General features: G+C 39.6%; 8 protein-coding genes and 2 non-coding genes across 12 annotated transcripts; 6 read left to right on the forward strand and 4 right to left on the reverse strand.

The window, feature by feature from the left end:
- Positions 1–24: 24 nt before the first annotated feature.
- LOC135799532 (regulation of nuclear pre-mRNA domain-containing protein 2) lies at positions 25–6260 on the forward strand. 2 transcript variants are annotated; one of them, XM_065312662.1, is made up of 7 exons: positions 25–719; positions 778–907; positions 1038–1213; positions 1267–2116; positions 2175–2275; positions 2338–2722; positions 6142–6260. In XM_065312662.1, the coding sequence occupies exons 1-7, from the start codon at positions 285–287 to the stop codon at positions 6147–6149; spliced, it is 2085 nt and encodes a 694-aa protein (XP_065168734.1). In that variant the 5' UTR covers positions 25–284; the 3' UTR covers positions 6150–6260. The 2 variants fall into 2 exon arrangements, with proteins under 2 accessions (XP_065168734.1, XP_065168733.1); XM_065312661.1 differs by lacking the exon at positions 6142–6260 and having other exon boundaries at positions 2338–5278.
- On the reverse strand, positions 3680–4651 carry LOC135799542 (uncharacterized). Its single transcript, XM_065312672.1, has 2 exons — positions 4432–4651; positions 3680–4380 (listed from the first exon to the last, which is right to left on the reverse strand). Exons 1-2 carry the CDS (start codon positions 4649–4651, stop codon positions 3758–3760), a joined length of 843 nt encoding a protein of 280 aa, XP_065168744.1. The 3' UTR covers positions 3680–3757.
- On the forward strand, positions 5091–5163 carry TRNAF-GAA (transfer RNA phenylalanine (anticodon GAA)). Its single transcript has one exon. It is a non-coding gene; the product is annotated as a tRNA-Phe (tRNA).
- TRNAQ-CUG (transfer RNA glutamine (anticodon CUG)) lies at positions 5397–5468 on the reverse strand. The gene has a single exon. It is a non-coding gene; the product is annotated as a tRNA-Gln (tRNA).
- On the forward strand, positions 6247–7488 carry LOC135799696 (uncharacterized). The gene is made up of 5 exons (XM_065312889.1): positions 6247–6258; positions 6327–6535; positions 6600–6860; positions 6919–7180; positions 7240–7488. The coding sequence occupies exons 1-5, from the start codon at positions 6247–6249 to the stop codon at positions 7486–7488; spliced, it is 993 nt and encodes a 330-aa protein (XP_065168961.1).
- Positions 7489–7594: 106 nt separating this feature from the next.
- RpL29 (ribosomal protein L29) lies at positions 7595–8332 on the reverse strand. Its single transcript, XM_065312677.1, has 4 exons — positions 8225–8332; positions 7961–8014; positions 7836–7900; positions 7595–7763 (listed from the first exon to the last, which is right to left on the reverse strand). Exons 2-4 carry the CDS (start codon positions 7995–7997, stop codon positions 7644–7646), a joined length of 222 nt encoding a protein of 73 aa, XP_065168749.1. The 5' UTR covers positions 7998–8014; positions 8225–8332; the 3' UTR covers positions 7595–7643.
- Positions 8333–8341: 9 nt separating this feature from the next.
- Positions 8342–9630, forward strand: elm (calcineurin like EF-hand protein 1 elm). The gene is made up of 3 exons (XM_065312675.1): positions 8342–8635; positions 8732–8995; positions 9114–9630. The coding sequence occupies exons 1-3, from the start codon at positions 8569–8571 to the stop codon at positions 9350–9352; spliced, it is 570 nt and encodes a 189-aa protein (XP_065168747.1). The 5' UTR covers positions 8342–8568; the 3' UTR covers positions 9353–9630.
- Positions 9631–9745: 115 nt separating this feature from the next.
- Wdr92 (WD repeat domain 92) lies at positions 9746–11212 on the forward strand. Its single transcript, XM_065312669.1, has 5 exons — positions 9746–10080; positions 10136–10266; positions 10324–10541; positions 10601–10833; positions 10903–11212. Exons 1-5 carry the CDS (start codon positions 9797–9799, stop codon positions 11108–11110), a joined length of 1074 nt encoding a protein of 357 aa, XP_065168741.1. The 5' UTR covers positions 9746–9796; the 3' UTR covers positions 11111–11212.
- LOC135799540 (JNK1/MAPK8-associated membrane protein) lies at positions 10873–12565 on the reverse strand. Its single transcript, XM_065312670.1, has 4 exons — positions 12074–12565; positions 11804–12016; positions 11582–11751; positions 10873–11523 (listed from the first exon to the last, which is right to left on the reverse strand). The coding sequence occupies exons 1-4, from the start codon at positions 12295–12297 to the stop codon at positions 11231–11233; spliced, it is 900 nt and encodes a 299-aa protein (XP_065168742.1). The 5' UTR covers positions 12298–12565; the 3' UTR covers positions 10873–11230.
- Positions 12566–12791: 226 nt separating this feature from the next.
- wdb (serine/threonine-protein phosphatase regulatory subunit widerborst) lies at positions 12792–25984 on the forward strand. 2 transcript variants are annotated; one of them, XR_010550018.1, is made up of 7 exons: positions 12792–13931; positions 20555–20751; positions 20811–21305; positions 21387–21611; positions 21678–21907; positions 21987–22157; positions 25452–25984. XR_010550018.1 is itself a non-coding variant. In XM_065312666.1 (6 exons), exons 1-6 carry the CDS (start codon positions 13796–13798, stop codon positions 22099–22101), a joined length of 1398 nt encoding a protein of 465 aa, XP_065168738.1. In that variant the 5' UTR covers positions 12792–13795; the 3' UTR covers positions 22102–24273. The 2 variants fall into 2 exon arrangements, 1 of the variants encoding a protein (XP_065168738.1); XM_065312666.1 differs by lacking the exon at positions 25452–25984 and having other exon boundaries at positions 21987–24273.
- Positions 25985–26455: the final 471 nt, after the last annotated feature.

The raw sequence follows: 26455 nt of genomic DNA on the forward strand, positions 1-26455 counted from the left end.
CGCACACATTAAAACGCACAATATGGCGTCCCGTTAGCAGTGTGTCAACAACGTTTGTTTCATGCCAAAAAATCTTCCACATTGAATCTTTGGCGACAATCAACTGGAAACCTATAACTAATTAATTAAACAACCAATTTATGAGTGCATCGTTTGTTGTCGGGTATAATACAAGAGTGTATGACATCCATGAATTGAAAATGTAATCAACAATAATGCGTTTACGACACAAACACGATAAACATTGCGATTGCGAGTTGTGAATACATAGTTTGTGCCTTGCGATGGGGGCTGAGGTGGAATTCAACAGTATACACTTCGAGAAGAAGCTCTCAGGCCTTAAGGATTCCCAGGACAGCATTAACGCCGCCTGCATCTGGTGTCTGGACCATAAGCAATATCACAAGAAAATCGTCGCCACTTGGCTCAGCGTGCTGAAACGGGTAAAAGTGGAGCAGCGCCTCACGTTATTCTATCTCGCCAATGATGTGATACAGTATTCCAAGCGGAAGAACTATGATTTCGTTGAGAGCTGGGGCACTGCTCTGCAGAAGGCTACAACACTTGTGAGGGATGCCAAGGTGAAGAATAAAATTCTCAGGATATTCAAGATTTGGGAGCAGAGGGGCGTCTATGGAGAGGAATTTATTAGTGATTTATCAGGTTTGATCAGTGTTAGTCCTTCTACGAAGAAAGTTGATGAGAGTCATGAGTTTCAAGTGAGTTTTGTTGAATATTTTTAGAGGATTGTTAATTTATGAGTGTTTATATTTGCAGTCAGCACATTTGGTTGGGAAAATTCGAGTTTGTGCCAAGCTGGAGGCGGAAACCGATAAGAAACTGCAATCATTTAAGCAGCACAATCCTAAAATGCAAGATGGTGAAGCATTGATGAATTCTCTCAAAGGTAACAACGATTTTTTAACTTATTTTTGCCTGTTTTATGCATAAAAACATTGTTTTTGGGTGTGTTTCTTACATAAAAATGTGTTTTTGTGAATTTTAAATTGTTTTTAATAGAATAATGTGACTTTTAGATAGGGCACACGTTGATGATGTAGAAAAAGAAATGAATGAATACGTTAACCACATGGAGAACTACATTGAAGCCCTCAAAACCGAAATCAAAGCTCGAAATAGTCTAATCAATCTTCTTATAACCGCTGATACACAATTAGAAAAGGATCGAAAGGATGTTAAAGTGGTTGCAACGGTATGTTCAAAACATTCTCATTTATCTATAAATTAAAATTCAATGTATTTTAGGCATATAAATCGTTTGCAACGCGTGTGAAATCTCTCCGGAAAAAACTCGATGAAAAACGCGCAACTCTCAACAGCCCGATACCCTCCCCCGACGTGAATGCGCCATCACCAAGCCCAGACTCCGATCTCGACTTACCCGATAACAGCGCACCGTTCTCAACAGCATCAGGCACCACTGGTATGCCCACACAAAATGACAGCACCTACCCGAATGCAGGTTTCTACAATCAAGCGCAGCCTACCACCGACACATCCGCGAGTTTTATGAATAACATGAACAACAGCTTCAGTAGTTTCATCGGTACAGGCATGACGTTCAGTTTAAACTCTGGGCAGACAAATGTCGATCCCAAAGCGGCGAATGCGCTCACAAGTTTGTTTCCGGCCATTGCAAATCCCCCACCTCCACCTGCTCCAGTCCCGGTGCCAGCGCCATCTGCGCCAAACTATAACTATAGTAATAATATGCCACTAGCTCCGCCACCTTTACCACCATTCACAAATGAAGTGTACAATGATTACGGCAACAGCTACGGTAATGGTTCATACAATGAATCGGATCCTTATTACAATAATTCGGGTTATGATGGAGGAGTATCTGATTATAATACGCCTACAAGTGTAAGTCATGCGCCGTATAAAGTAGATGAGTACAATCCGGAGGAAGAAGTGGAAACATGGGAGAATAACGAGTGGGATGGACCACCGACGACTGTAGACACGCCTGCAAGTCCACCTCCATTGAGTAAAGAGGCTTTTATTGCTCCGATTGAGTATCACGAAGGACAAAGCATTCCTGGAGCTGTAGATGTTGATCATCGGATCATGTTAGGCATGAATAATAATACAGGTATTAAAAAATTCAATTTCTACTGCAAAATATTTATTTTTTTTTTGTTTAAATTTAGATAATACAGACATTGATCATAGAAATTTGATCAGTTTGACTGGATCCCCGAAGGATACACACAATAAAGACGAAAATCCAGAACCTGAATGGCATGAACATGTAATTATTGTTGATTTTAGGTTATTGCGATCTAGGTTATGTTATAATCCATCAAATTTTAGGCTTTCTCTCGTAGAAATAAAGATTTTCGCCCATCGCGCGATAATAACGAGTCTATCGACATGGATCTCAGCGATGATGACACCGGCGAGCATACACACATGCATGATCAACAACCTAAGAAAGGTTTATTACCTCCACCGCCATTCCCAATTGATTTGGACGCGTATGATCAGGATGGCATTGATGATGAGATGTGGCAACGTCAAACCCCGTCTGTTGCAAGTGAAGCCCGTTGGGCAGGTGGGTCCGCAGCGCCCCCTGGTGCCTCACTGCTAGGCACACCAATGACACTGGCGGAAGGGGCCATGATGCGCGGAGGCGGTGCGCCACGTCGAGCTCACCTCCATCAGACTACGAAACGCTTGCACGCAAACGGCGGCCGCGGTGAGTTTAATAATCGGGGCGATTTCAGAGACAATGGTCGCGGACGTTTTCGCCCGCAAGGCCCCAGCGCGAAATTTGGTGGACGTGGTGGTGCCGGTTGGGGACAGCCGGCGATGGCGCCGATGCGTGGGTCACGCGGTGGCCGTGGTTTCAATCGGTTTCGATACTGAATTCTACCGGTTTATCCTTGAATTATCTTAATATCTTAAGAAATGCAGGCAGAACACTGTTGTAAGTGAATTGCAAGGTAATACGTGAGTTTAACGTAGGCGAATGACGAAGGAATCTAGCAGGATTTCTGTCTCGAAACACAAATATGTATAAAAATTGTTAAAAAGTACTGAACACGGACGCACACAGACAAAAGTCCGTACTCCGAACTAGTTGTAAGCCGGTTTTGAGTGATCTCCAACGAGCGTGTAGCGTGAACATATTGTTTAGGTTAAGCACTTCCAAGATGGCGTCTTGGAATGATTTTCTTTTGTTAAAGGGCCGCCTCAGTTGCTTATGAAATCGATGCGCACGATTCACAACACATGAAGACGTATACTTATAAGAATATGAAAACCCTTTGTATATATCTTTAGAACTTTAGCGTGTAAGCAAGAAGAATTTCTCTTAGATTTATTAATACCATATTACAACAACTTACTTAATCCAACCAAAAAAAAAAATGCATACATACATTATATTAGACGCAAACGGAGTGAAAAGATGAATTATCTAAGCAACCGCTGCACACATTATTGTAATAATCGTTCTGTATGAAATATTCACTCATTCTGCATTTAACATGTTGGTTTCGACTCGATCCTTTGCGTATTTCGAATGTAGCAGTAAAATAATGATAAAAATTTCCACCGATGCGCTGCGGCCATCTTGGAAATTTGAAAATCCCAGCCATTGCATAAGAGTGGGGATGGTTTGGAACTCGGCTAAGACAGGACCGTACACATATTCATTTTAAATTATTGAATTTATTGCTACATGAGATTTGATAAAGGCGACAGTTAAACGCATATTGATTGGATTGTTTCACGTGGCATACCCAACTTCGGAGACAGTTGTGGTGGTGGACGATGGCGTTGAATTGGGATAATCAAGAAAGGCATTCCCGCGCTCCCTGTGATTATTGCCTATGTCACACACCAACGCTGTGAGCTCGCCGCTGAATGGCAGCGGATTCTCAGCGTTGGTATCTTCGATAATATCATTGAGTACATGGATGAGACTATCCGTCGCACGCTCCGAGTCGAGGAATTGCATCAGCACCTGCGTACTGGGCATGCATGAGCAGTACTCTTTTTTGGCACCACGGCGCTGCGGTTCATCGAAACGCTTATGAACAACGTTGTTGAAAATGGACGTCAGTGAGCGAATACAACGAGTTGTCTGCAAGCTACGCATCTGTTGCTCTTTGTCCAGGCGCACGAATTCCGCAGGAGTGAGCGCTGTTAGTTTGTCAATGAAGCGGCCATTACGTGCGAAGTCTTTCGGTAACTCCATATTACCACCACCGATGAGATTTGCGAATTTGTTGCGGTTACAATTTCGGGTCAGGAATCTCATTGTTGGGAGTGTACGACGACACCAGCCTTGCCGAGACAAGTATTCGCAGTGTACGACGTTGCTTCGTTTCTTTGCGCCAGCGAAATTGCCTAAAACGAGTATTTTTAGTCGGCCATTTTGAATTTGAAGTAAATTCTCACCTTTGATGATATGTATTGATTTGTGATAATGAGAAGGTCTGGGACATGTGTGGATTTGCGGTGTTTTGTTGATCGGCACACCATTAACCATTAAATACAACAAAATGGCGACGACAAGCAGACCTATTAGATTCTCAAGCATGCAATTCCAGCGCGAAGTATAGGATATTGTATAGGTTGACCCTAAGAACTTCAGCAAATCCGCCTGCCACGTGTACATGCTGCGACGAGTTAAATTACCATGTTTTATGATTTCCACCAGGCGCAAAACCGCATTCTTTTGAAATAATTAAATATTCCGCGATTGAAATGTATAACTGAATTTCCGAATTAATTTTTATAACAATTAAATTGACATTTTACGATTTGGACATTTATATGTTAACTAGATTTATACCAAGGGTTTTCGTATTGTTGTAAGTGCGGTCCTGTGTTGACTGAATCGATATGTGCAATATGGCCGCCAACTTTGTATGAAATGTGTAAAACGCTACTATTATGAGATGATTCTGCTATAGTACGTACTATAGTACATAACAAAACGTCTGATTGAGTTTTAAACCTCTAAAAATACAAATTTTAAGTAGTGTGGTTAATAATTTTAAGGAGATAATACTGGCAGGATTTTATAAGAAAACGCCGCAGGATTTGTATCATCAGCCGAAATAGCTCAGTTGGGAGAGCGTTAGACTGAAGATCTAAAGGTCCCTGGTTCGATCCCTGGTTTCGGCAATCGTTTTTGTTAACCAGACATATTTCTCAAGTTAATCTGTGATATCTAAACTAGTTTTATAAACAAATTATGCAAGACCTGAAAGTTTTAAGTAAATAAGAAGTATTTCTTGTATATTGATGCAAATAACTCTCGGAGACGAATAAAAACCCCAAGGTATTTTGTTAAACAGGTAAAGAAGGGTTTAGTCAGATTAGCAGGATTAAAATTTGGACCAAATGGTCAAAACAGCAGGTCCCACCGAGATTTGAACTCGGATCGCTGGATTCAGAGTCCAGAGTGCTAACCATTACACCATGGGACCCTTCGTGAGGGGTAGTTTAATTCGGGGTGTTTTCAACCTGTTCCGGAATTTCTGCGCACGCTCCATATGCAAAAATAAAGCAAAAAGTTGCGCAAAGTTAAAACGAAGGATATTGATGTTTACGGATGCATTCAATGTGAAATCTTAGAGTTATTGATTGAATTATTTGTCATATCCTTGAAGAGATATAAAATTTATGCTTGCAGTTTGTTTATAAATCGAAATTTTATTGTTTATTGCACATTAATTTAACTGGCAATGAAAACTTTATAGTATATAAAAAATAAGTAGGAATATAAAGCAAATTAAGTTACTATTGGATTATAAACATTATTTTACTAAACAACGAATAGTTTTGAATGAGATTTGTTATTGCAATAACGGAAAACTTTTGATATAAAAGTTTTAGCGGTAAATTTATGACATAACCTTTAAATTCGTTTACTTCAGTTGATTCTGATTCTCTGCTGTTTTCTCAACACATCACATTGCAACAATATTAATATTAATTGTGATAAATAATAACAAAAGTAGAAACGTACTAGTTTCATAACTGTCACACACGGCACATTACACAATATATTTTTTAGATTTATTATTTATTGAGGTGAATATTATCTCTCTGCGATAAAACTGCAATTCACTAAGAATTAATAACATTTTCTTATTATAGGAATATGAACGCAAGCTGCATCATCTGCTCAGATACATTTACAGCAAGAGCTGAGATTTTTTCAACTCAATGTGGGCATCTCTTCCATGAAACCTGCTTGAAACAATGGCTGAACAGGTAAAACTAAGAAAATATTAACAAAAACACAATTTATAAATTAATTATGATGTAAATCAAGGTCCAAGTCATGTCCGCAATGTCGGCATAAAGAGACACCGACTACAATCCATAGAATCTATTTGAATATTGCTTCTTCTGAAGGAATTGCTGAAGATGTGGCCACACTACAGGCTAGATTGGACACTGTCAAGTTTGAGATTTCTGTCAAGGAGCAGAATCTCATGGATTATGCATCAAAGTACAAACGATGCAAGGCAAAATGTGTTATGTTAAAGTAATAATCTTTAAATTACGAAAATTATACTTTTAAATTTAAAAATTTGATTTTTTTTCTTTAGAGAATCAATTGTTGAAATGGAACAAGAACAAAGAACTCATGAAACTAACATGCTTGCCCTCCAAACACAATTGAAGAGTTACCAGGAAAGAGCAAGGGATAAAGATAAACTAGTTGTAGAAATAGAACAACTTAAGAAGCAAATTGACAGCATGGATCATCTCAAAACCATGCTCACCAATTGTGACCAACAAAGCAATTTAATATTGAATCAAAACAATGATGCAAACTCACTAGCAATTTTATCTGGTACATTAAAAAGGTAATTTTAATTATATAACGTTTTTCTTTAGTTTTATTTAAATTTAAATGTGTTTTAGTCAACTAGAAGCAACAAAACAGAAGAATAAAGACATGTCCTCGCAAATCTATCGCATCGGGAAGGAAATGTTGCATACAAACAGTATTACAGCTAAACTACGAAGTCGCTGCCAACTTATGGAGCCTGGATCATGTGGAAACTGCACATCGGAGATTAATTATTTGACAGGGAAAATTAATCAAATGCGCAGGCGCAGCAGTGGTGGTTCTACGCCAAACTGCACCAGAACTTCAGGTTCCACTTCAGTACTGGATTATAGTGTAAGTTGCAATGATTCTAATAATTATTTAAATAATTTATATTTATTTTTATAATTTAGGATGTGATGGTGTATGAAGTGGACTCACCACAACGCCCATCAAAATCTATGGATCCAATCGTTATTTTGAGCGATGTTTCACCCGATTCAACATCTCCGGAATCCGCAACCAGAAATACAGCAAAATCCAGCGCATCAGGCACACCTATGATTGGTAAGGGTGTAAAGAGAGCAAAATCTTCGATGTCTACCACTTCTACACGCAAGTTGAGACGGCTCTCGCCCAGAAACGCAAAGAAGGCACAGTAAAACTGTAGCTATCTTTTGATATTACAAATAATAAGACTATTTTACTGCAATTGGCAGGACTGAATAATTGTATAAGTGTAGGGGGTGCTAATTTATCAAAGAATACTTGTTTAGTTAACTTAAAAATAAGTTTTATTTAGTTTTAAATTGGGAGTCTATTTCTTGGATTTAGACTCGCGCTTGGCCTTCCTCTCAGCCGCGACCTTCAATTGTGCTGCAGGCTTCAGGTTGTGCTTCTTGGAGAACTTCTGGTTCTTCAAGAATTTGGCATCCATCTGTCACAATTTAATTTGTTTAGTTTTCTGTTGTGTTTTATAAGCTTTAATGAGTTAAAAGTGATTACTTACACCCAAAGTGGCTTCATGCCTGGGGATCTTTGGCTTCTTGATGCCATTCCTGTGATCCTTGCGGTCTAAACGTGATAAATAACAGTTTAATTATACATTCTTTTAAATATTTATGCGAAACTTACTCTGGTTATGCGCTGTGTGATTCTTTGACTTGGCCATTTTGTATTACAACAAATCTGCAAACAAACAATTTGTTTATGCCTTGGTAGACTACAATTGGAGGTTAGTTGTGATAAACTTCAAAATTTCACTGGAATATTCACTATTTTCGCGTAATATTCACACAAACTGATAACACACAATGTCGCGTTAAATTTTCCAGTGAAATTTGTTAAATTAACGTGATGATTGTTTAAATAATTTAAGATTTTCGACGGAGAGATTACCTCAAGCAAGTTATCCGTTAACGGCTTGAAATAGAAAGAGATGTCGGGTGATCGACGTAGTAGAAAGAGAGAAACATAGCAGTTGGCAGCGCTGGTAACTTTATTATCAGCTGGTCACTTTGACACTAACGACATTGAAACGAGTGAGAATCATGCAGCAACATAACATCGCAATTACATCGTATTAATCCTAATTAGTTTGTGCTATCGGCAGGCGAACCCGCATCGCTTTCTCGCACGCGATTCGCATACCAACAGCGAAAAGCGCGCTGCAAGACATCTCGCTATAACATCATTCCTTGTGTTTAAATAACAGAAAAACAAAAGTTGTTTTCTGTATCACCATGGGTAACCGCTCGTCTCTTTTACTTCGCGAGGAAGAAATTGCGCAACTACAACAGGATACTGGATGTAAGTTTTAGTATTAAGCTAAGTAAATAAGAATTTATGTAATACACATTTATATCTAGAAACTTCTATTAAATTGTATTGTTTTGTGTTTTACAGTTACTCCAAATCAAATTGAGCGTTTGTACTCGCGTTTCACATCTCTGGACCGTGGCGATTGTGGCACGCTAAGTCGGGATGATTTTCTCAGAATTCCCGAGATTGCCATCAATCCACTCGGGGAACGCATCGTAAACTCGTTTTTCCAAGGCGAGGTCAGCGATCGCGTCAATTTCCGGCAGTTTCTGCAAGTTTTATCACAATTCCGACCTACTAAAAAGAACAAAGAGAATAAGAACAACGCCAGAGATCATAAATTGCGATGTGAGTATCAAAAATATTATTTTAATATATAATCAAACCATTTTAACAACATTAAAGTTGTTTTTGGTGATTTTTGTTAGTAAATCAAAAATTATTAAAATATTTCTTGTTTTTTTAGTTGCATTTAACATGTACGACTTAGACAGTGATAACATGATCTCAAAAGACGAGCTTCTCGCCATTTTGCACATGATGGTCGGCGCTAACATCAGCGAAGATCAACTCACAAGCATCGCCGAACGTACTATCCTGGAAGCTGACGAGGACGGCGATCAAAAGATCTCTTTCGAAGAGTTCTGCAAAGCTCTTCAACGCACCGACGTCGAGCAAAAGATGAGCATTCGCTTCTTGAATTAACTCCATCTTGCGAAAGCAGCGCAAACCAAACAAAAATCAAACAAATTAAAGTATTTATCTATATGCATTTGTGGTAGCTGGCTAATACTGCTTAATTGTTATTGATGTGATAAGAAACAATTAGATTACGCATGATGGACGATCTAAACGCGGTGCAATATTCAGTATTTAATATATTTGATCGATAACCTTAGATAAAATTAGATAATTTTGTATGGTACAAACTACAAACAGAATGGAAACCAAAAAGTATGTGTTACACATTAAAAAAGAAAACATATGATTGTTCTATCAATATTTTATCGAATTATTCATGTTTTATCATTCGCTAATCGAATTATCATTGTATAGTCATAAGAATCATGGTGTTTATTATGAAACCATAGCAACCATGTCAATAAGATCACTTTATTTCCATCAAAACGTGAAGAAAAGGCGTTCAACATGGAAACTTTAGCGAAACCACAAATTATTTGCCACATTGAGAAAGTTTTAAACTATACAATTCACGATGTTAAGTGGATACCGGCTTCTGCCAAGTTTGTAGCCATTGGCGGCAAGTCTAACGGCGCAGGGGTAATAGAAACGTACGAATTGAACAATCAAGGCGCTGAAAAACTCAGTGAATTCGGCAAGAAAGAACATTTTAAGTGTGGAACATTCGATGCTTCATCATTGAGGAATAGACATTTAGCCACTGGTGATTTTCAAGGAAGATTACAAGTTTGGTACAAAAATTTTAAAATATTTCAATGTAAAAATATCTAAAAATTAAATTTTTAGGGATCTGGAGAATAATCTAGTCCCTGTTTATGCTTCTTCTAAGCATAAAGGTATTATTAATGCAATTGACGGTATTGCAGGGACTAGCATAGGATGTGGCGCACCGGAAATTGTCACAGGATCAAAAGATGGTAATGAAAACACAAATTTATTTATAAAACTTCACTTTTATATAAAAATAACTTCAGGAACTGTAATGGTTTGGGATGTACGACAAAAAGATGATCCTGTCGCCATATTCAAAGCAGCCAAAGAAGGACAATCACGAGATTGCTGGACTGTTGCCTTTGGTAACTCATACAACTCAGAAGAGAGAATTGTAGCAGCTGGGTATGATAACGGCGACATAAAAATGTTTAACTTGCGCACAATGAAAGAACAATGGTCTAAATGTGTTAAAAATGGCGTAAGTACAAAACTTTAACTCAAAAACATGATTTAATTAATTTTCAACTTAATATTCAGGTTGTTTCACTGCAATTTGACCGAAAAGATATCCAAATGAACAAATTAGTCGCAACTACTCTGGAATCTAAAATAATTCTCTTTGATGTGCGTACACAACACCCAACACGTGGTTTTCCGCACTTGTCAGAGAAAGCGCACGAGTCTACCGTCTGGCAAGTGAAACATTTGCCACAAAATCGCGAGATATGCATGACTACAGGTGGAGCAGGTTCAATGTGCCTCTGGAAATAGTAAGTAAATCGCAATTTTGTAAACAAATCACACACAAAAACAGTGTAAACATTTATTTGTTTGTTTAGCGTGTATCCAGACAAAAGAGTAGACAAAGATGGCGACGGTGTACCAATCGGCGTGATTGGTGAGTTACAAATGATACAAAACAGCACCGTATCAGGTCAACCACTCTGCGGCTTCGATTGGTGCAAGGATAAAATCGGCCTCGCTGTTTGTTGTTCTTTCGATCAGACAATCCGTGTTCTGATCACAACAAAACTCAACTTATACTAGACTGGTAGGTAGTACGAAAAATATTCAGTTATGGTTGGGATAAATTGAATATTTGAGTTGTTTGTGTACGTTTTTTACAATAAATATGTATTAATACCCGCGGCAACGGGCGTACGGATGCTAGATGACTGTCAGTTTGTTAGGATCCGTGAAACGCGCGGTTAGGATGTAGAATAACGCGGGTAATGGCACAAACAGAATCATTAACGCGTGCATTGTTGGATTTGTTAATTGTGTGATGGAAATTATGCCGTACGCGTGCAAACACCAATGTCCCAGGAGGATGACGATGTTACGCTTGTTTTTCAGCGTTGAAGTGATGAGTTTCGTCACTGATTGATCGATTTTCGCTGCGAAATGTGCAGCACTTGAGATTACTGATAGTATTACTATTAGATATGGAAAAGCATAATCTGAAAGTTTGAAAAATGTTTTAATTGAGATCAGAATTAATGATTAATGTGAACTTACATAGTAAACCGCCGATTAATGCATGAATAACAGCCAGAATTGGAATAAAGTACATGGCTGCATAAATAGACATTTTACTTTGCCTTGGAATAAACTTTTTGCAGATCCATGGCCTGATTAATAACATTAAGAGCAGAGCAAAGCCATAGAATACAAAAACCACTGTGTATCTATAAAAATATTGATTTATATTGAGTTTTCTTGCAAAATTTAAAAACTTACAGTGGATATACTGCTTCCTGTGTGCAATGAACAACTTTTTCATAATTTGGAGCAGGATTATGCAGTAATGTATACCAATCTGAGAGTCCTTTTACTTGACAGCTTGTTATCTCTAATGTACCATAAGGAAATGTACTTAGAAGAGTAAATAGTGATGCTAGGATGACTTCAACAAGTGCAGTGAAGTGTAGAATTAGAATGTCTTTTGAAAAACTGTAAAAATATTGATTTTTTTAACAATTTTTTGAATGACAAAGGTTTTAAATGTACCTGCGTTTCATTACGACCATATCTATGAAGAACCAATGCAATACAAGCACTAGTATGACCATAAATCCTAAGTAAAGCCAATCATAGAATATTGGTGAGTCTTGACATGGTTCACATATGAAAGTTGTGTCATTCCGTCGAAATCCTCGCGGACACGCGCCGCAATCGCTGTAGATTTCAGAAGGTAAGAGTTGTCGGCCACAGTATAGGCCGGGGCATGCCATTGTTTAATTATTTCTTTTAAACTTAGTACATTGAATAAGGTAAACTGGGTTATTTTGGGGTGACATTTGTTGGAGGTTAGGTTTGACGTTTTGTTTATTTGGGTGTTTAGTTCGTATTTTTGCCGTTTTTTGCCTCGGTGCAAGTAAATATTTATTTTGCGTTTTAAAATTATAATTTTTGTGCAAAGTATTAAATTTCTACATAGTAATAATTATATTTATTGTTTTGAGTTGTATTTTCTTGGTTTTTAATCTTTTTGATGTCAAATTATTTCGAATGCCGGTAAAGGTGAGAAGTTGTAAGCGGTTGGCAGCACTGGTTTTAGCAGTGACCGGCAGCGCTGCGGTCGTGTTTTGTTCAATGGTAAACTACGCACGAGACGCAACTCGGCTCGCGATTGGTCCGACCGGCGACGATATTGAAATTTGATTGCACCGCGTGAGACAATTGAGCGTCCCTAGTTTTGAGTGTTTTTTTTCGGGTGGCGCGATCGCCGTTTTACAATCGTGCTCGTCAACGACGTGAAAATTCCAGCGAGCCGCGACGCCGTCGTCGCCGCCGTTCAATCCTCCCTGGGCGTCCGAGAAACGCGCCGTCAGCCCAGCCGCCAAGGTGTGTGCGCGGCGTCGTCCGCTCTGCGTGCGCCAGTCGCCATCGGCCGCCTCGAGTGGTGTGGCGTGTATTGATCAGCGCGGTGGCCCCCCCATCTATTTTCAGCCCTAGGTACTTACGGCATCACGGCGCACACCACGGAGAGCGGAGCGGAATAGCGTGCGCGTCGTGCGAAATCTCTGGCTGCGAGTGCCGAAAGTGTGCGAGGAGGCCGTGTGTCCAGCCCGTGTCGAGTGGTTTGCGCGTCGTGCCGAGGAAAGGAGCAGCGCGGTGACCACCAGCCACAGCCACCACAACGAGAAAGAAGAGACAAGCGACAAGGGGGGTCACGCCGCACCGCAGTAGCAACCAACCGCCGAGACGCTCCCCCGGCTGCGGGCCGCACGCGCGCGGTAATGGTGTCCGGCTAGATGGCGGCTTGTGACCAGCTGATGGCGGCCGAGAAATTGTGCGGTGCGGTGCGCCAGCCGTCGCCAGCTTGAGCCCCGGCCCCCGCCTAGTCGTCCTCTACGTGCGTTGAGTGTGCGCGCGCGACGTGTGTGCATCGTCTTCGTGCGGGTTTCCTCTGGGCGTGCACCACGTCCAGGATGCCGATCTGACCCCCGCGCCCATTGTGCAATCTGTAAACAAAAACAAGCGCTGCCCGTCCGCCCGCCACCACCGAAACTACCGAGCGGCGGCTCACGGCTGCATCGCGCTTATCACCAAAACCAAAACAACAACACGACCTCACGTTTTTACGTCTACGCCGCCGCCGCCGTCGTCGTCGACGTTTTATTATTTCCAGCACAGCGAACGCCCACTCGCGTGCGAACGCCTGCGTGCAGGGTCGGATCAGTCGTCGTGACTAACTTTGTGCCGGGTGGATAACAGCGTGCGTGGACCATGTCGACGACGTTCGTCGACCGCATCGATCCGTTCGCCAAGCGATCGCTCAAGAAGAAGACGAAGAAGTCGCAGGGCAGCTCGCGGTACCGGAACTCGCAGGATGTCGAGCTGCAGCCGCTGCCGCCCTTCAAAGGTAAACACATCCATCCATTTCTTATGCGATTGTTTTTTGTTTTCGTATATTTATCTCGCCAGACGGGGGCATTAGACGAATTAGACGTGACCTTTCCTGCCCTCGACTGTAAACACTGCAATTTTTTGCCCCACTTTCCACATTTACACATTATCTAATCGCTGGAGTCAGTTTTTTTCCGAAAACTTTTCCAACCGCCGAGTAAATTTGTGCCCCAGTTGTGTGACAAACACGCATTTCCACTTTAAAAACTCTGTCAACTTTTTTGACATTTAACCTGTGGCTGGAAAAATGCCCGCTTAATGATGATGAAGCTTCTAATTCGTCTCATTACCACTCAACCAGCTGCAATAATTTGTGTTACGGTCATTAACACGCTGGAAATTTAGAAAATTTAAGAAAAAAAGTGTAGGTTTGTGTGTGATATGATATGATATTAACTTTGTAAAGCTAATATTGAAGGACATGTTAATATGCAAATGGAAAGCAATCTAATAAATCAGCTGATTCGTGATAGCATAGAGTGTGTTGCGTACGTCGGCAGCGAGCAGACGAGACACGTAGCCGGAGCAGAGCGCGCAAACGGTTTGATTGAAATCAATTTCTTCCGTCTTTTAATACGCACGCGCTCGCTCGCCGCCACCGTAGCCGCCGCCGCCGTTGTCGCGAGTGTGGGTGCACGTAGACATGCCGTCTCCACCATGCGAATGATGCGTGAAGGGATGTTATGTTTGTTACATCATTCATACATGGCATAAAATACACATTTTTACAATAGGGAGCGGAAAATGTCTCTTTTTTCGCACTCGTACTTAAAAAATAAGGAGTTTTTAATGCTTTAATGTTATGTTTATTTATATTTTTGATTAATTGGGAATAAAATGGGGTTTTACAACAATTCTCACTTCTAAAATACATATTTTTAGAATTGAATGTGAAAAATGCGTATTTTACGCGCTAGTGTTTAAAATTAAATAGGTTTTGATACTTTAGTATTAAATTTATTTAATTTTTTGATACATTTGATGCAAAATACAGTTATTCAATATGTTTCACACCTATGAGTACCCAAAGTACTTGTTTTAAGCAATAAAATACATATTTTTATAGTAGGAAGCCAAAATTCTTTATTTTACGCACTTGGGATAAAAGTTTCCTAGTTTTTTGCACTTTATAAAATATTTTTGCTATATTTTCGTTAATTTTTGATAAATTTGAACAAAAAATTCAATTTTTCGATCATTTTTACTTCTAAGAGTGCCTAAAGTGCTTATTTTACGCATGTTATCAATAATAATGATCCTACAAGAAGTAATTTTCATGTAAACAGTCTGAATGTGTTTATACCCACTTATTATTAATAATTTGATTGATTTCTAACTAAATTTTGAGATATTTTCCTCCACAACGATTAAATATTTATTAACCTGACTAGAAACACTCTGGATTCATTAATTATAAATATTTATCGCCCTCGTCGTTGGTGCACAGGTGTGACTTTCTACTTCCTCTTCCTTTAGGCATTGAAACGAAATCAATCGCTGAATGTTAATAAATACGAGTTACAAGTTACAAGCTGTAAAACGTTGGAATTAATGTCGGAGGCGTAAAATGAGAAATAAGAAATCTCTCGAACGTCATATGATTTCTAGCAATCTGTGTCATCTCATATTTTTGCATACATTAAATTAGTAAATTGTCTGTAATTAACGATGGTGAAGTTTGATGGTATTTTTGCGCTGCTTGAAAGCTGTCAGGTGAATTGTGCAAAGTTTGCCGGCGTTTTTCGGAAAAGTGCGCAGTCAGTCAGCCGGAGTTTGCTGTTCGCTGCTCGGTGCTTGGTTTATTATTTTTGTTTTTCAATTCTTCCGCGCTCTTCACTTGGTATTGATTTTTCGTTAAATAATATAGCATCATGTGGCGTGAATTGGAGGTGAATCATGAATGTGCTTTTACAAATGTTCACACAATGCTCACAGACAATTATTTCAACTGGACACGTCGCAAATAACAGCCAGAGACCATTTACACTTCACTTTCAATTAAAAATGTTGCAATCATGTATTATTATTATTTTTAATTCCTGGCTGTGTGTGTGTGTGTGTATGTAGATAGTTTAATTTTTGTGTTAGTTATACTCACACTGAGTATGATGTGTCACTGTGACTGAATGTTCTTAAAATATTCAGAGATTCGAAACCCCGAACGCAACCGAAACTTTTTGTTTGAATTTTTTTTTTGTGAATAGTTGAATTTCCCGTTGAAACCTAACATTTTTCTGATATTTATAGATAAAATATATAAAAATAAAACGTGCAGAGACTGTGTCGGTCGTGGTGAGTGTGGACATGCGTAAAATTCGAAAATTCCTTCCGATTGCATTTTATTCTCAGACATTCGGCACGCAAAAATACCGCGATGAGAATATTAGCGACTTATATATAACTTTGAATAATCGATGTCATAATTTTCGGGAGGGACGCGTGCGTGCGCGCCGGCCGTGTGTGTTTTCTTGGCGGAAAACGTGAAAAATGGGCGCATATGATTCATGTGCAATTATGTTAAGCGCGAACGTGAATTTACAGCATGCATCAACTTTATTATTCGCTTAATTTCGTACAAAACACGTTAGATTATATAATATACTAGTTTCTTCATCAAATATTTTACCTTATAACAAAGTGTCGTTACATCCAGGAACAAAAATGATCAAATATTGGGATTTTACGTGGATTGGCATCAGATTAATCATTTGTAACTGGTTAAAAACTGAATTACTGTAGTAAAAATGCCGGTAAATATTTCCTGAAGTCTAAATATGAGCGACGTGCTCAGTTGTATTCACTTGTGTTTTGTTTAAATGATTTTGTTGTAACATAACGTGTACCCCAACAAAATAGCTGAAAAATCGTGCTTAAGTTATAGAAATTTGCATTGCAATTTTCCGGGATGTTGGGATCATAATTACAACAATATTTCAATTGTTACCATCGATGTCATGTCTTTAAAAAATATTCTAGCTCATAATTGCTTGAAATTAAAATATTTTTCATAGTTACACCCAGGAAATTAATACAACCCAACCAAGTTGTATAAATTTTTACACTGCGTACGTGTGCGAACGGTTTTGTATTACATTTGTTATGATGATGCACACGCATTGTAATTGTCTGATTCACAAAACTCCCAAACGCGCGCACGCCGCATAAACAAATCGTGTCGAAACAGCTGCCACTGATCGCGCATTGTTGTAGTTGTTGTTCGAGATAATTGTAAATTGTATCCATAGCAACAGGTGCGGTTGCTCCTGTTAAAACTTAGCGCTGAAGGAATTCCGACCGGTGGAAGGAAGTGCCGAGATTTAAAGAGGAAATCTGGGAAATCACGATGCGGAGATACTGAAATCCTGCGCGGCGTTAATTCTGTACACCTGGTTGAATTTCGTATGTATGCTCATTGAGGAAGGATAGGATGGCTGGCTGGATGGATGGATTGGGAGGGGTCCGCAGGATGGTGTGGGTGGTGGAACAGCGCGCAACCGGTAGCAGGAATTGATTTATTTCACGTTTCGAGACACTGCTCACCCGATCACGTCGATAAATTGGATGTTTTCACATAATTTTCATTCATTTTCATTTTCATAGCGAGAAATTATTAATTAATTAATGACTAAATACGCGCTTGTACACATTGTAGAATATTTCTAATTGTAATTGCCTCCTCCGCCCATTGAGCGCCGTTCGTGGTTGATGTCTTCTCGCGTGTGTTTCACGCCGTGGCCGCCGTCGTCATCGTCGTCGGTTGGTTGCATTTTCTGTTGTTCGTTGGCGTTGGTTACAGAGTAGCAGCCGGCCCCGATCGAACCTCCACCACACACACACAGACCGACACCAACTCATATACAGAGAACAGCGTGGCCGCAAGCCACAAACGACCGACTCCTAACCATATTAGAACGTTTTCATTCATGAATTTTCGCTACGACGGCGACGCACACGCTATGCTCACACATTAATGCCTAGCATACACAGGATAGTTACATACTCAACTAGAAGATAGTAGGTTTGGAATGTTTAGAAAATTTTCGTTGGAATTATTATAAAATTGCGTAAATTGTTATTTTTTCGTCTTTGTTAACGCGTAAAATTACTAAAAATAGTTTTGTTAATTAGCAAAGATTTGTCTTTCAGCGATAAGAATACGAAAAATTTGGCAAATGAGAAGTTTTTGCACAAATTTTTTGTGCCCAACAAAAGTGTACGTACCTACGTCGAGTGTGTGTATATGCGTACGAGTTGAGTAGGGTTTGTACACACGCGGCGGCGTGGTGTGAATGTTTGCGTGCCGGTGGCCGCCTCTCGAGCGGCGTGCTGCATCCTGTCTCTTTTTCAGCCGCCCGCGCGGCGGCAATCGCGCTCGCATCTGGCCGGGCCGGCGCGCGTCCCAAACGCCGTTTCGCCCACTCGACGACCTCAAATGAGTAACGAGCGCAAACACACCGACACACCGCGCACGGGCGAAATCTTATTCCGTTCGGAATCGTGTTAGCGCTCGCATTAAGTACACAATAACACAATGTATGAAAGAAGGAAGATGACAAGATTTCACATCACTTGAATGGATGTTTAGAGAATGCCCAAAAACAAATGATTCATTTTTGATGTTGAAAAATTGTTTTTTGTGTTGAAATTTTAATATTTTCATAGATATTTGTTCATTTTGTGGAAGTAAAACTTGAATAACACATCGTAAAGCGTTAATCAAGCATTAATTGATACATTAACTTGCTTATTATTGCTTTTCGCATGCGAGCAGCCACCAATCATGGACGTAGTGCAGTAAAATACAAATGGCGCTGTTAATTACCGGCCGCAATTTCGTGTTGTTGGCGAGATCTTGGACCACAGGAGCGAGTGATTGAGCCGAGACGTCGTCGTCGTGTGCGTTTTGTTGTCGATGTAGCGCCGCCAAACAACGACCGGACCAACGTGCGTGATTGCGTAACGTCGGGTTTATTTATTTATAAATGCGATACATTGAACGGACTACGTATATCACGCTTAAAATAACAAGAAAAAAAAATATGACAGCGTTGTCCCTAAAGCCCTTTAAATTTATTACCCATAATGAAAAATTTTCAATATTTTTTTATATTTTTAATTAATTACGGCTTTTATTTTTTATTCGGTGACATTGAAAAATAGAATGATTTAGTTATGCTTTTATCAATTTCCGATAAAAGTGTTGTGTGTTGTTTTGCGCTTTCATTACCATCTCATGAATTTTCATGTATAAAACATGATTTTCTAAATTTACGAATTTGAATTACAAATTCGATGAATAAAATTCATATTCGGGCGGTTGTTGTTTCTTTCTTTTGTTGTTAACACACACACAAATACAAGTAAAATGTTCGTATGGTGATGATTGGTGCTTGCTTGCCTTTGAGATAACACCGAATGGCTGACAAGGTCAATTTCGGCGTGACTTTCGCTCGAATTATTCGCCAATTTCGTGTGCCACACTTACAGCCAATTGAATTAAACCGACAAAGCGATGATAACCTGTTAACAACAAGAGGATAAAGATGATTGCCAGCCAAATAATCACCAAGTGCAGAAAGATAAAATCCGGCACGTGGTGAAGCGGAGACAAGACTTCCGAAAAAAGCGGATGTCACATTTATTTATTTATTTATTTATTTATTTATCACTGGAACTTTCATGTGCATGCAGCGTGTGTATATTGAGTTGAGTTTAGTTTAGTTTAGGCGTTAATTGAAGTTTTATGGTTTGTTTTGTGGACCAGATGTAGATTACATCGACACGACGCTAAATTATATAAATAAATGTGCAGTGAGCACATCGTCATTGTCGGCACATTGTTCGTTAACAATTTAAGAAGTGCGCTCAACAATCTGTCAACATACAGAGTGTCTACACAAAGAAAACAATTAATATTTTACTTGAATTATTAGGCTGTTAATTTACGGTTTAAAATGTAAGTTTTTATAGATTTTTAATAGTGAACCAGCAAACGAATTCGATTGTGATTGTTTACACGTCGATTAAATCGATTGGAATTGTTTCATTGGCATGCGTCCCCCTCGGTGTAGAACGCAGCAAACACACACTCGGCCAGAGAGCCCACTATTATTATACCGATGTCGCAATCAATTATAAATTAATCACATAAAATATTGTCGTGATCGATACACGCTGCTGCGATGGCGGCAGACGGCGGCGGCGCATCTCCGATCGCAGTTTGATCTGGCGTGAGCGCGAGCGCGAACGTAAATCACGCGAATTTTTCAATTTCCTTCCAGCGCGCGCTGGGTTTCGGTTTCAATTTCGTTATCGAAATCGATTAAAACGATTAGGAACTAGGTTTAAATTCGTGTTTGGAGGGCACAGCATGTCGTCACTGTTGCTATTCACATGTGTTTTGACACGTAGATGCCGTAGAGTAGCTTGGTGGCTTCTCTGATTGATATTTTGATGCGTGATTAGGGAATAAACATGATTAGTTATGATTGCGATGATTTGTTTGATTTGTCAGGTGATTGGCGGCCATTTTAGTAGCGGAGAATTTTGTTTAATTGAGTCTTGTTTGTTTCTTTGTAGATGTATCGACGTCAGAGCAGGAGGACCTCTTTATCCGCAAGCTGCGGCAATGCTGCGTGCCGTTTGATTTTATGGACCCGGTGGCCGACCTCAAAGGCAAAGAGGTCAAGCGTTGTACGCTCAATGAGCTTGTCGACTACATCACTGGCGGCCGAGGTGTACTCACCGAAGCAGTCTATCCAGAAATTATTAAAATGGTAAATAATTGCTATTTTTATTTATTAAAAAGTAGAAAATTATGATTTTTGCGTTGTAGATATCGGCAAATTTGTTCCGGACACTGCCGCCGAGCGAGAATCCCGACTTTGACCCGGAGGAGGACGACCCGACCCTGGAGGCGAGCTGGCCGCACCTGAATCTGGTGTACGAGTTCTTCCTGCGCTTCCTCGAGAGCAGCGACTTTCAGCCGACGATCGGCAAGCGCGTGATTGACCAGAAGTTTGTGCTGCAGCTGCTGGAGCTCTTCGACTCGGAGGATCCGCGCGAGCGCGACTTCCTCAAGACGGTGCTGCATCGCATCTACGGCAAGTTCCTCGGGCTGCGCGCCTTTATCCGCAAGCAGATCAACAACATCTTCCTGCGGTTCGTCTACGAGACGGAGCACTTTAACGGCGTCGGCGAGCTGCTCGAGATACTCGGCTCGATTATCAACGGCTTTGCGCTGCCGCTGAAGGCCGAGCACAAGCAGTTCCTCGTCAAGGTGCTCATTCCCTTGCACAAGGTGAAGTGCCTATCGTTATATCATGCGCAGGTAAGCATTAAAAACATTTTGAAATTATGGCAAAGACAAAAGAATGAATTTGTTTAAAAAATTACGCTTTTCTCGTTTCAGTTGGCTTATTGCGTGGTGCAATTCCTCGAAAAGGATCCCACGTTAACGGAGCCAGTGGTGCGCGGCTTGCTCAGATTCTGGCCGAAGACGTGTAGCCAAAAGGAGGTGATGTTCCTCGGCGAGATCGAGGAGGTGCTCGACGTCATTGAGCCGTCGCAGTTTACGCGTATTCAGGAGCCGCTCTTTAGGCAGATTGCTCGCTGTGTTTCGAGTCCACATTTTCAAGTAGGCATTCATTTTATCCTCAACATAACTATACTTTCAATGTATTAAATAAAATTTTAATTTTAGGTCGCTGAACGTGCGTTGTATTTCTGGAATAACGAATACATCATGTCGCTGATGGAGGAGAACAATCACGTGATAATGCCGATCATGTTCCCGGCGTTGTACCGCATCTCGAAGGAGCACTGGAATCCCACGATCGTCGCGCTCGTCTACAACGTGCTCAAGACGTTCATGGAGATGAACTCGAAGCTCTTCGATGAGCTGACGGCCAGTTATAAAGCCGAACGACAAAAGTATGTGTAAATAAATGAGAATATGCACACGTCTTATTTGCAGTGTTTTGTAATTTCTTGCGTTCCGTTTGCGTTGCAGAGAAAAGAAGCGGGAAAAAGAGCGAGACGAACTGTGGAAGCGCCTCGGCGAGCTGGAAATCACTCACAACAAGAAGATGATAGCGCAAAACAGTTGTCCGCCATTAAAGAAGTGATATCCCTCCAATCGCGCACCCCATCCTCGCCAACAACAAGCAGCTGCAGTAATCGTGTAAGTAATATTTACCGCAATCAACCAAATAAACGAGATGCGCGCGGGAGCAGCGATCTGCGAAGCAACCGAGCGACCTACCCACCACCACCAACAACCACCAGCCACCGACCGACCGACCGACTACAACAACAACAACCACATCAACCAATCAGCAATCACAAATATTTACCAACACAAACGAGCGGCAGCGCAAGAAACTCGTGTATCTGTGTGTGCATGTGTGTGTTAGCATACTAAATATTACAAGACTTAACGCGCCACCATCACCAGCAAAACAGCAGGTGCGCATGATACGCCGACGACGAAGCGGAGCGTGATCTACCTGCACGTGCCGGCATGGCGGCTCGGGGGGTACACCTTGCGCTCCCATGTATTAAATTTACATAAAAAAATATATAAATATATATAACAGAATATATAACACACAAAACTCATAGGAATTTAACAGGTTTTCTAACGTGTGTTGTGCAAAAGCGAGTTTAAGTTTTCGTGTGTGCGGAGTGGGGGGTAGGATGATGATATTTACGAGAGTCTTGCATGTTGCAACCAAGCCAAAACTGACAACACACACGCTCACACACAACACACACACTGATACAACACAAACACTTTTTGATAGCCCCTTTGAAACATTTAAACGTAAGAGCCACTCTTGTCACATGGTGTAATAAGTAAGCTAGTTGATGCGCACGCACTCGGCGAGACATGTGTGCGAAAAATGTGTGTCTTTCTTTCTGTTGCGAGTACTTTTGTACGAATTTGCTAGCAATGAAACATGAAACAAACAAATACAACAGTGTCGTATGTCGTCGTAACATATTAAGTTTATCACGTTTTCGCAATTTATGTAAAACTAATGAGAAAGTTGTGTCTGTATGCAGTGATGATGAGGAGGGGGGGGGGGAGAAAAAGCAAGATGGGGGTGGTGTATTGACGTGCAACAAGTGTAGCTGCGCATGCGCCTGCGTTTGGATGTGTTGATGACGAAACAAAAGAGCAAAAACCGACTATGTTATATTATACACTAAAATAACTAATTAATGAAGAATGTGCTATATAGTTAATTGGTCATCTGTATATAGGAATCTAAATATTAACTATATCTATTATTATCATTACGACTATACATATAATTATTATTACTTATAAAAAGAAAAACAAATGAGATAAACATGGATGACGATCTGTCGGAGCAATTATGACATTTGACAGGCCGGACAGATGGCGCGGAAGATTTTAAATTTACTAGACACACGAGATGAATAATAATTGTAAGTAAAGCAAACGAGATAAAGAAACAAAACGTGGTGCATACCTTGTTAGAAATATTGTTGTGGTGGTTATGTTTTTGATGGACTCGACAAACAAACAAATGAAAAAAAAAAACACTTACGTGTTGCATGTTTTGTGTTCGGGTTGAGTTTCGTTTCTTGTGCGGGCCAACAACTCAGCCATTTTGAGTTCACGCAGCGCGCGCAATCAGTTGTTAATTGTGTATCGGAGGAAAAATACTAATTTATTGCTTTTTGTGTTGTGCGCACTCGATACATGACACACACACACGGCGAAATGTTGGACACAACACACACACATACACACTTCAAAAAAATACTTTTACGTTTGCGATGATTTGATATCAATCTTTCGTTACATTTGTACATTTTGCTCTGGATTGATTTTCTTTCTATGGGCGCAAGTAATCACTCTTAAATTGATGGAAAGAAGGAAAAAATATTATTACTTTGTGGCTGTTTTTAACTTTAACTTTGTAATTAAATTTATTTACCTTTTATTATATATACAAATCTATAACATAATTAAGCTAATCATAGAGTTAATTTTAAGGCAAGCAAAAACACACACACACTTTATATTCTCTTATGTGGGCGTTGTTTTCTTTTGATTTTTATCAACTCTCTAGTTTTCTTTCGGTTCGTTTTTTTTTTATTTGATTTTATTCGAAATTCTGTTTGAATAATGTGCGACTTGTGACTGTTTGGATCGGCGGATTATTATTGATAAACAAAGATACAAAACTATGATAACAAAAAACAAAACAAAAAAAAACATGAGAACATGATAAATAAAAATAAAGTAGGAATGAAAATTGAAATGTTATGCGTACGTTTTTTCATCAGTGCTCGTTCAACTTTGGATTTTTTGCAACTTGCAAACTTCTAGTCATGATTGAAAGTTGAATGAGCAATGCATGCGAACCTGTAATTTTCATTCCTTCTCTATTTCCATTAATATCCTGTTAAATGACACGAAATTCAACTCGAACACACAAAACCAGCACACTATACATATTAAGCTAAAACAATTCAAGATGGCGTCTTTCATTGAACTATTTTTGGAGATTTTGAGTATATTTACACTATAAAGACACTGTTTCTACGATAGTGTGTAAATTTTAACGTTTGTGGCAACTTTAAATGTGTAAAGTTATTGTTTTGCGCATTTTTGTCACTGAAACATCAACAACAAACAGACTTTTACTGTCATTTTATTGTTTAACAACTAATTAAATGAAATCACAAAATGCGTCATTTAGGAGAAGAAATCGCGCGATTGCTTCACTTATTTTTATCCAATCTGTACATATTGATGGATAACAAGAAATCGTCAATCATATTGATGTGAATAGGCAACCGATATGCATATTGCAAATGGTTCTGAATATAACTAATGAAATTGTGGTTTTAATTGAATACCAAACAACTTATGATTATTATTACGGTATAGGAGACAAAAACTAGGCGAAACCAGTACGTAAATACCTAATCTTAAACCTAAAGAGCTCTAAATAGTTAGGCAATTATATTTTATCGTTGTGTGAATGATGAAAATCTATCTGGCTGTATAATATGTGTATCCTTCTCTCTATACCGATAGCAATTTGTATTTATATTGTGTGTGCGTTTTCTGTTTTACACTTTAAGTTTCACTAGAGATATCTAAACTTAATTGTGCTCACAGCTCATGATTGCCAAAATACTTTGAACGCGTGGTGACTAAACTATTTATATGTGTTGATGAAACTATGTAAATTATTATTAATTGATAGGTAGGAATGTTGCTTATTGCTTAAACTTGTACTAAGACGTGTTGAACTGTTTCGATTTGTGTTTGTTATTGAAGAATACTCCATTTGTGAAACTGTAGACAATCAACCATGTTTCATTTCCGACATCTTATACAGCCAAACGTGAATTTTCATTCATTGTGTTACTCTGACTCTGATTTGTAAAGATATTGCATTAATATATGAATATTATTAATGTGTTTTAGACTTTAAAGAAAACGAAGAGTGCCACACTTGTATTACCGCATGAAGCAGACACAAACAAACAGAGAGAGAAACAAAAACGTAAATAATAAATGAATTTAGTAATAAAATTATAACTATAAATGACTAAACACAAAGAAAAAGTATTGACATGTTTCGATGTCCTTCATGTTTCTACTCAAAAGACAACCAGACACACGCACGTAAACGTTGACTTGCAGTTGATGAGCAGACGTAAGTTAACTTGATGCTATAGAATAATTTTTCACCGATACGAGAATTATAACAACGCGCGACACGACGCATTACATGTGCTAACAGTTACATTGTTGAGAGAGAATGCAATATGTAACTGATTTGTATGATTATGATAATGAGGGGTTTAATGTTTAGCGAATGCACTTACGATTTAATTATAACAATTAAGCTAATACAAACATGTAATTAAGTGAACCACATGCAAAACTTGTAAGAAAATTAAATGATTATAAATGAAACACATTTAAGGTATAATAAAAATTATACGAACATGAAATGTGCAAAAATAAACACGGACAAGTATTGTTGTGTTGTGGGTCATGATAACATTTACAATATTGCGGAATGGACAACCTCTGGAGGACCCAAAGAAAGGAGAAGCTGAAAGACTGCGAGTGGACTACTGGATTACTCAGGCACGCCTGAGCGCGAAGCGCCTTGGGGGCTTGCGTTTTATTCCAGCGGGTGACCCGCAAAAAGTGGTGGGGGTAGGCGCGCAGGTACCCGATTAGTCGCGCACTGCGAGTACCTAGTCATTAAGGGCGGGAATCGCTAATGCAACTTCCTCCGCCACTTTCTGCGTACGGTGCCCTGAATACAGTCACTTCTACCGCTGCCCTTGTACGGTGCCCAGAATACTTCGACCGCTAGCCTCGTACGGTGCCCTGAATACAGTCACTTCTACAGCTGGCTTCGTACGGTGCTCTGAACACGAGTCTACCGCTACCCTTGTACAGAGCCCTGAATG

The sequence above is a fragment of the Atheta coriaria genome, unplaced genomic scaffold (genome assembly GCF_025399875.1).
Source record: "Atheta coriaria isolate IRGN ID8LTWV9N9 unplaced genomic scaffold, Caltech_Dcor_3.1 hic_scaffold_9_pilon, whole genome shotgun sequence".
Classification (NCBI taxonomy): domain Eukaryota; kingdom Metazoa; phylum Arthropoda; class Insecta; order Coleoptera; family Staphylinidae; genus Dalotia; species Dalotia coriaria.

Excerpts from the sequence above, each read along its gene's own strand:
- Wdr92 (XM_065312669.1), top strand. The coding sequence starts at position 9,797 with ATGGAAACTTTAGCGAAACCACAAATTATTTGCCACATTGAGAAAGTT. Across the intron at positions 10,542-10,600 it reads CTAAATGTGTTAAAAATGGC|GTTGTTTCACTGCAATTTGA; the intron begins GTAAGTACAAAA and ends CTTAATATTCAG. Across the intron at positions 10,834-10,902 it reads TCAATGTGCCTCTGGAAATA|CGTGTATCCAGACAAAAGAG; the intron begins GTAAGTAAATCG and ends TTGTTTGTTTAG.
- RpL29 (XM_065312677.1), bottom strand. The coding sequence starts at position 7,997 with ATGGCCAAGTCAAAGAATCACACAGCGCATAACCAGA. Across the intron at positions 7,901-7,960 it reads TCACACAGCGCATAACCAGA|ACCGCAAGGATCACAGGAAT; the intron begins GTAAGTTTCGCA and ends TATCACGTTTAG. Across the intron at positions 7,764-7,835 it reads GGCATGAAGCCACTTTGGGT|ATGGATGCCAAATTCTTGAA; the intron begins GTAAGTAATCAC and ends AAATTGTGACAG.
- wdb (XM_065312666.1), top strand. The coding sequence starts at position 13,796 with ATGTCGACGACGTTCGTCGACCGCATCGATCCGTTCGCCAAGCGATCG. Across the intron at positions 20,752-20,810 it reads ATCCAGAAATTATTAAAATG|ATATCGGCAAATTTGTTCCG; the intron begins GTAAATAATTGC and ends TTTGCGTTGTAG. Across the intron at positions 21,908-21,986 it reads TATAAAGCCGAACGACAAAA|AGAAAAGAAGCGGGAAAAAG; the intron begins GTATGTGTAAAT and ends TTTGCGTTGCAG.
- elm (XM_065312675.1), top strand. The coding sequence starts at position 8,569 with ATGGGTAACCGCTCGTCTCTTTTACTTCGCGAGGAAGAAATTGCGCAA. Across the intron at positions 8,636-8,731 it reads ACTACAACAGGATACTGGAT|TTACTCCAAATCAAATTGAG; the intron begins GTAAGTTTTAGT and ends TGTGTTTTACAG. Across the intron at positions 8,996-9,113 it reads CAGAGATCATAAATTGCGAT|TTGCATTTAACATGTACGAC; the intron begins GTGAGTATCAAA and ends TTGTTTTTTTAG.
- LOC135799540 (XM_065312670.1), bottom strand. The coding sequence starts at position 12,297 with ATGGCATGCCCCGGCCTATACTGTGGCCGACAACTCTTACCTTCTGAA. Across the intron at positions 12,017-12,073 it reads ATGGTCGTAATGAAACGCAG|TTTTTCAAAAGACATTCTAA; the intron begins GTACATTTAAAA and ends ATATTTTTACAG. Across the intron at positions 11,524-11,581 it reads ATTAATCGGCGGTTTACTAT|ATTATGCTTTTCCATATCTA; the intron begins GTAAGTTCACAT and ends TCAAACTTTCAG.
- LOC135799532 (XM_065312661.1), top strand. The coding sequence starts at position 285 with ATGGGGGCTGAGGTGGAATTCAACAGTATACACTTCGAGAAGAAGCTC. Across the intron at positions 908-1,037 it reads ATTGATGAATTCTCTCAAAG|ATAGGGCACACGTTGATGAT; the intron begins GTAACAACGATT and ends TGTGACTTTTAG. Across the intron at positions 2,117-2,174 it reads AGGCATGAATAATAATACAG|ATAATACAGACATTGATCAT; the intron begins GTATTAAAAAAT and ends GTTTAAATTTAG.
- LOC135799696 (XM_065312889.1), top strand. Across the intron at positions 6,536-6,599 it reads GCAAAATGTGTTATGTTAAA|AGAATCAATTGTTGAAATGG; the intron begins GTAATAATCTTT and ends TTTTTTCTTTAG. Across the intron at positions 6,861-6,918 it reads TTATCTGGTACATTAAAAAG|TCAACTAGAAGCAACAAAAC; the intron begins GTAATTTTAATT and ends AATGTGTTTTAG.
- LOC135799542 (XM_065312672.1), bottom strand. The coding sequence starts at position 4,651 with ATGTACACGTGGCAGGCGGATTTGCTGAAGTTCTTAGGGTCAACCTAT. Across the intron at positions 4,381-4,431 it reads ATCAATACATATCATCAAAG|GCAATTTCGCTGGCGCAAAG; the intron begins GTGAGAATTTAC and ends TACTCGTTTTAG.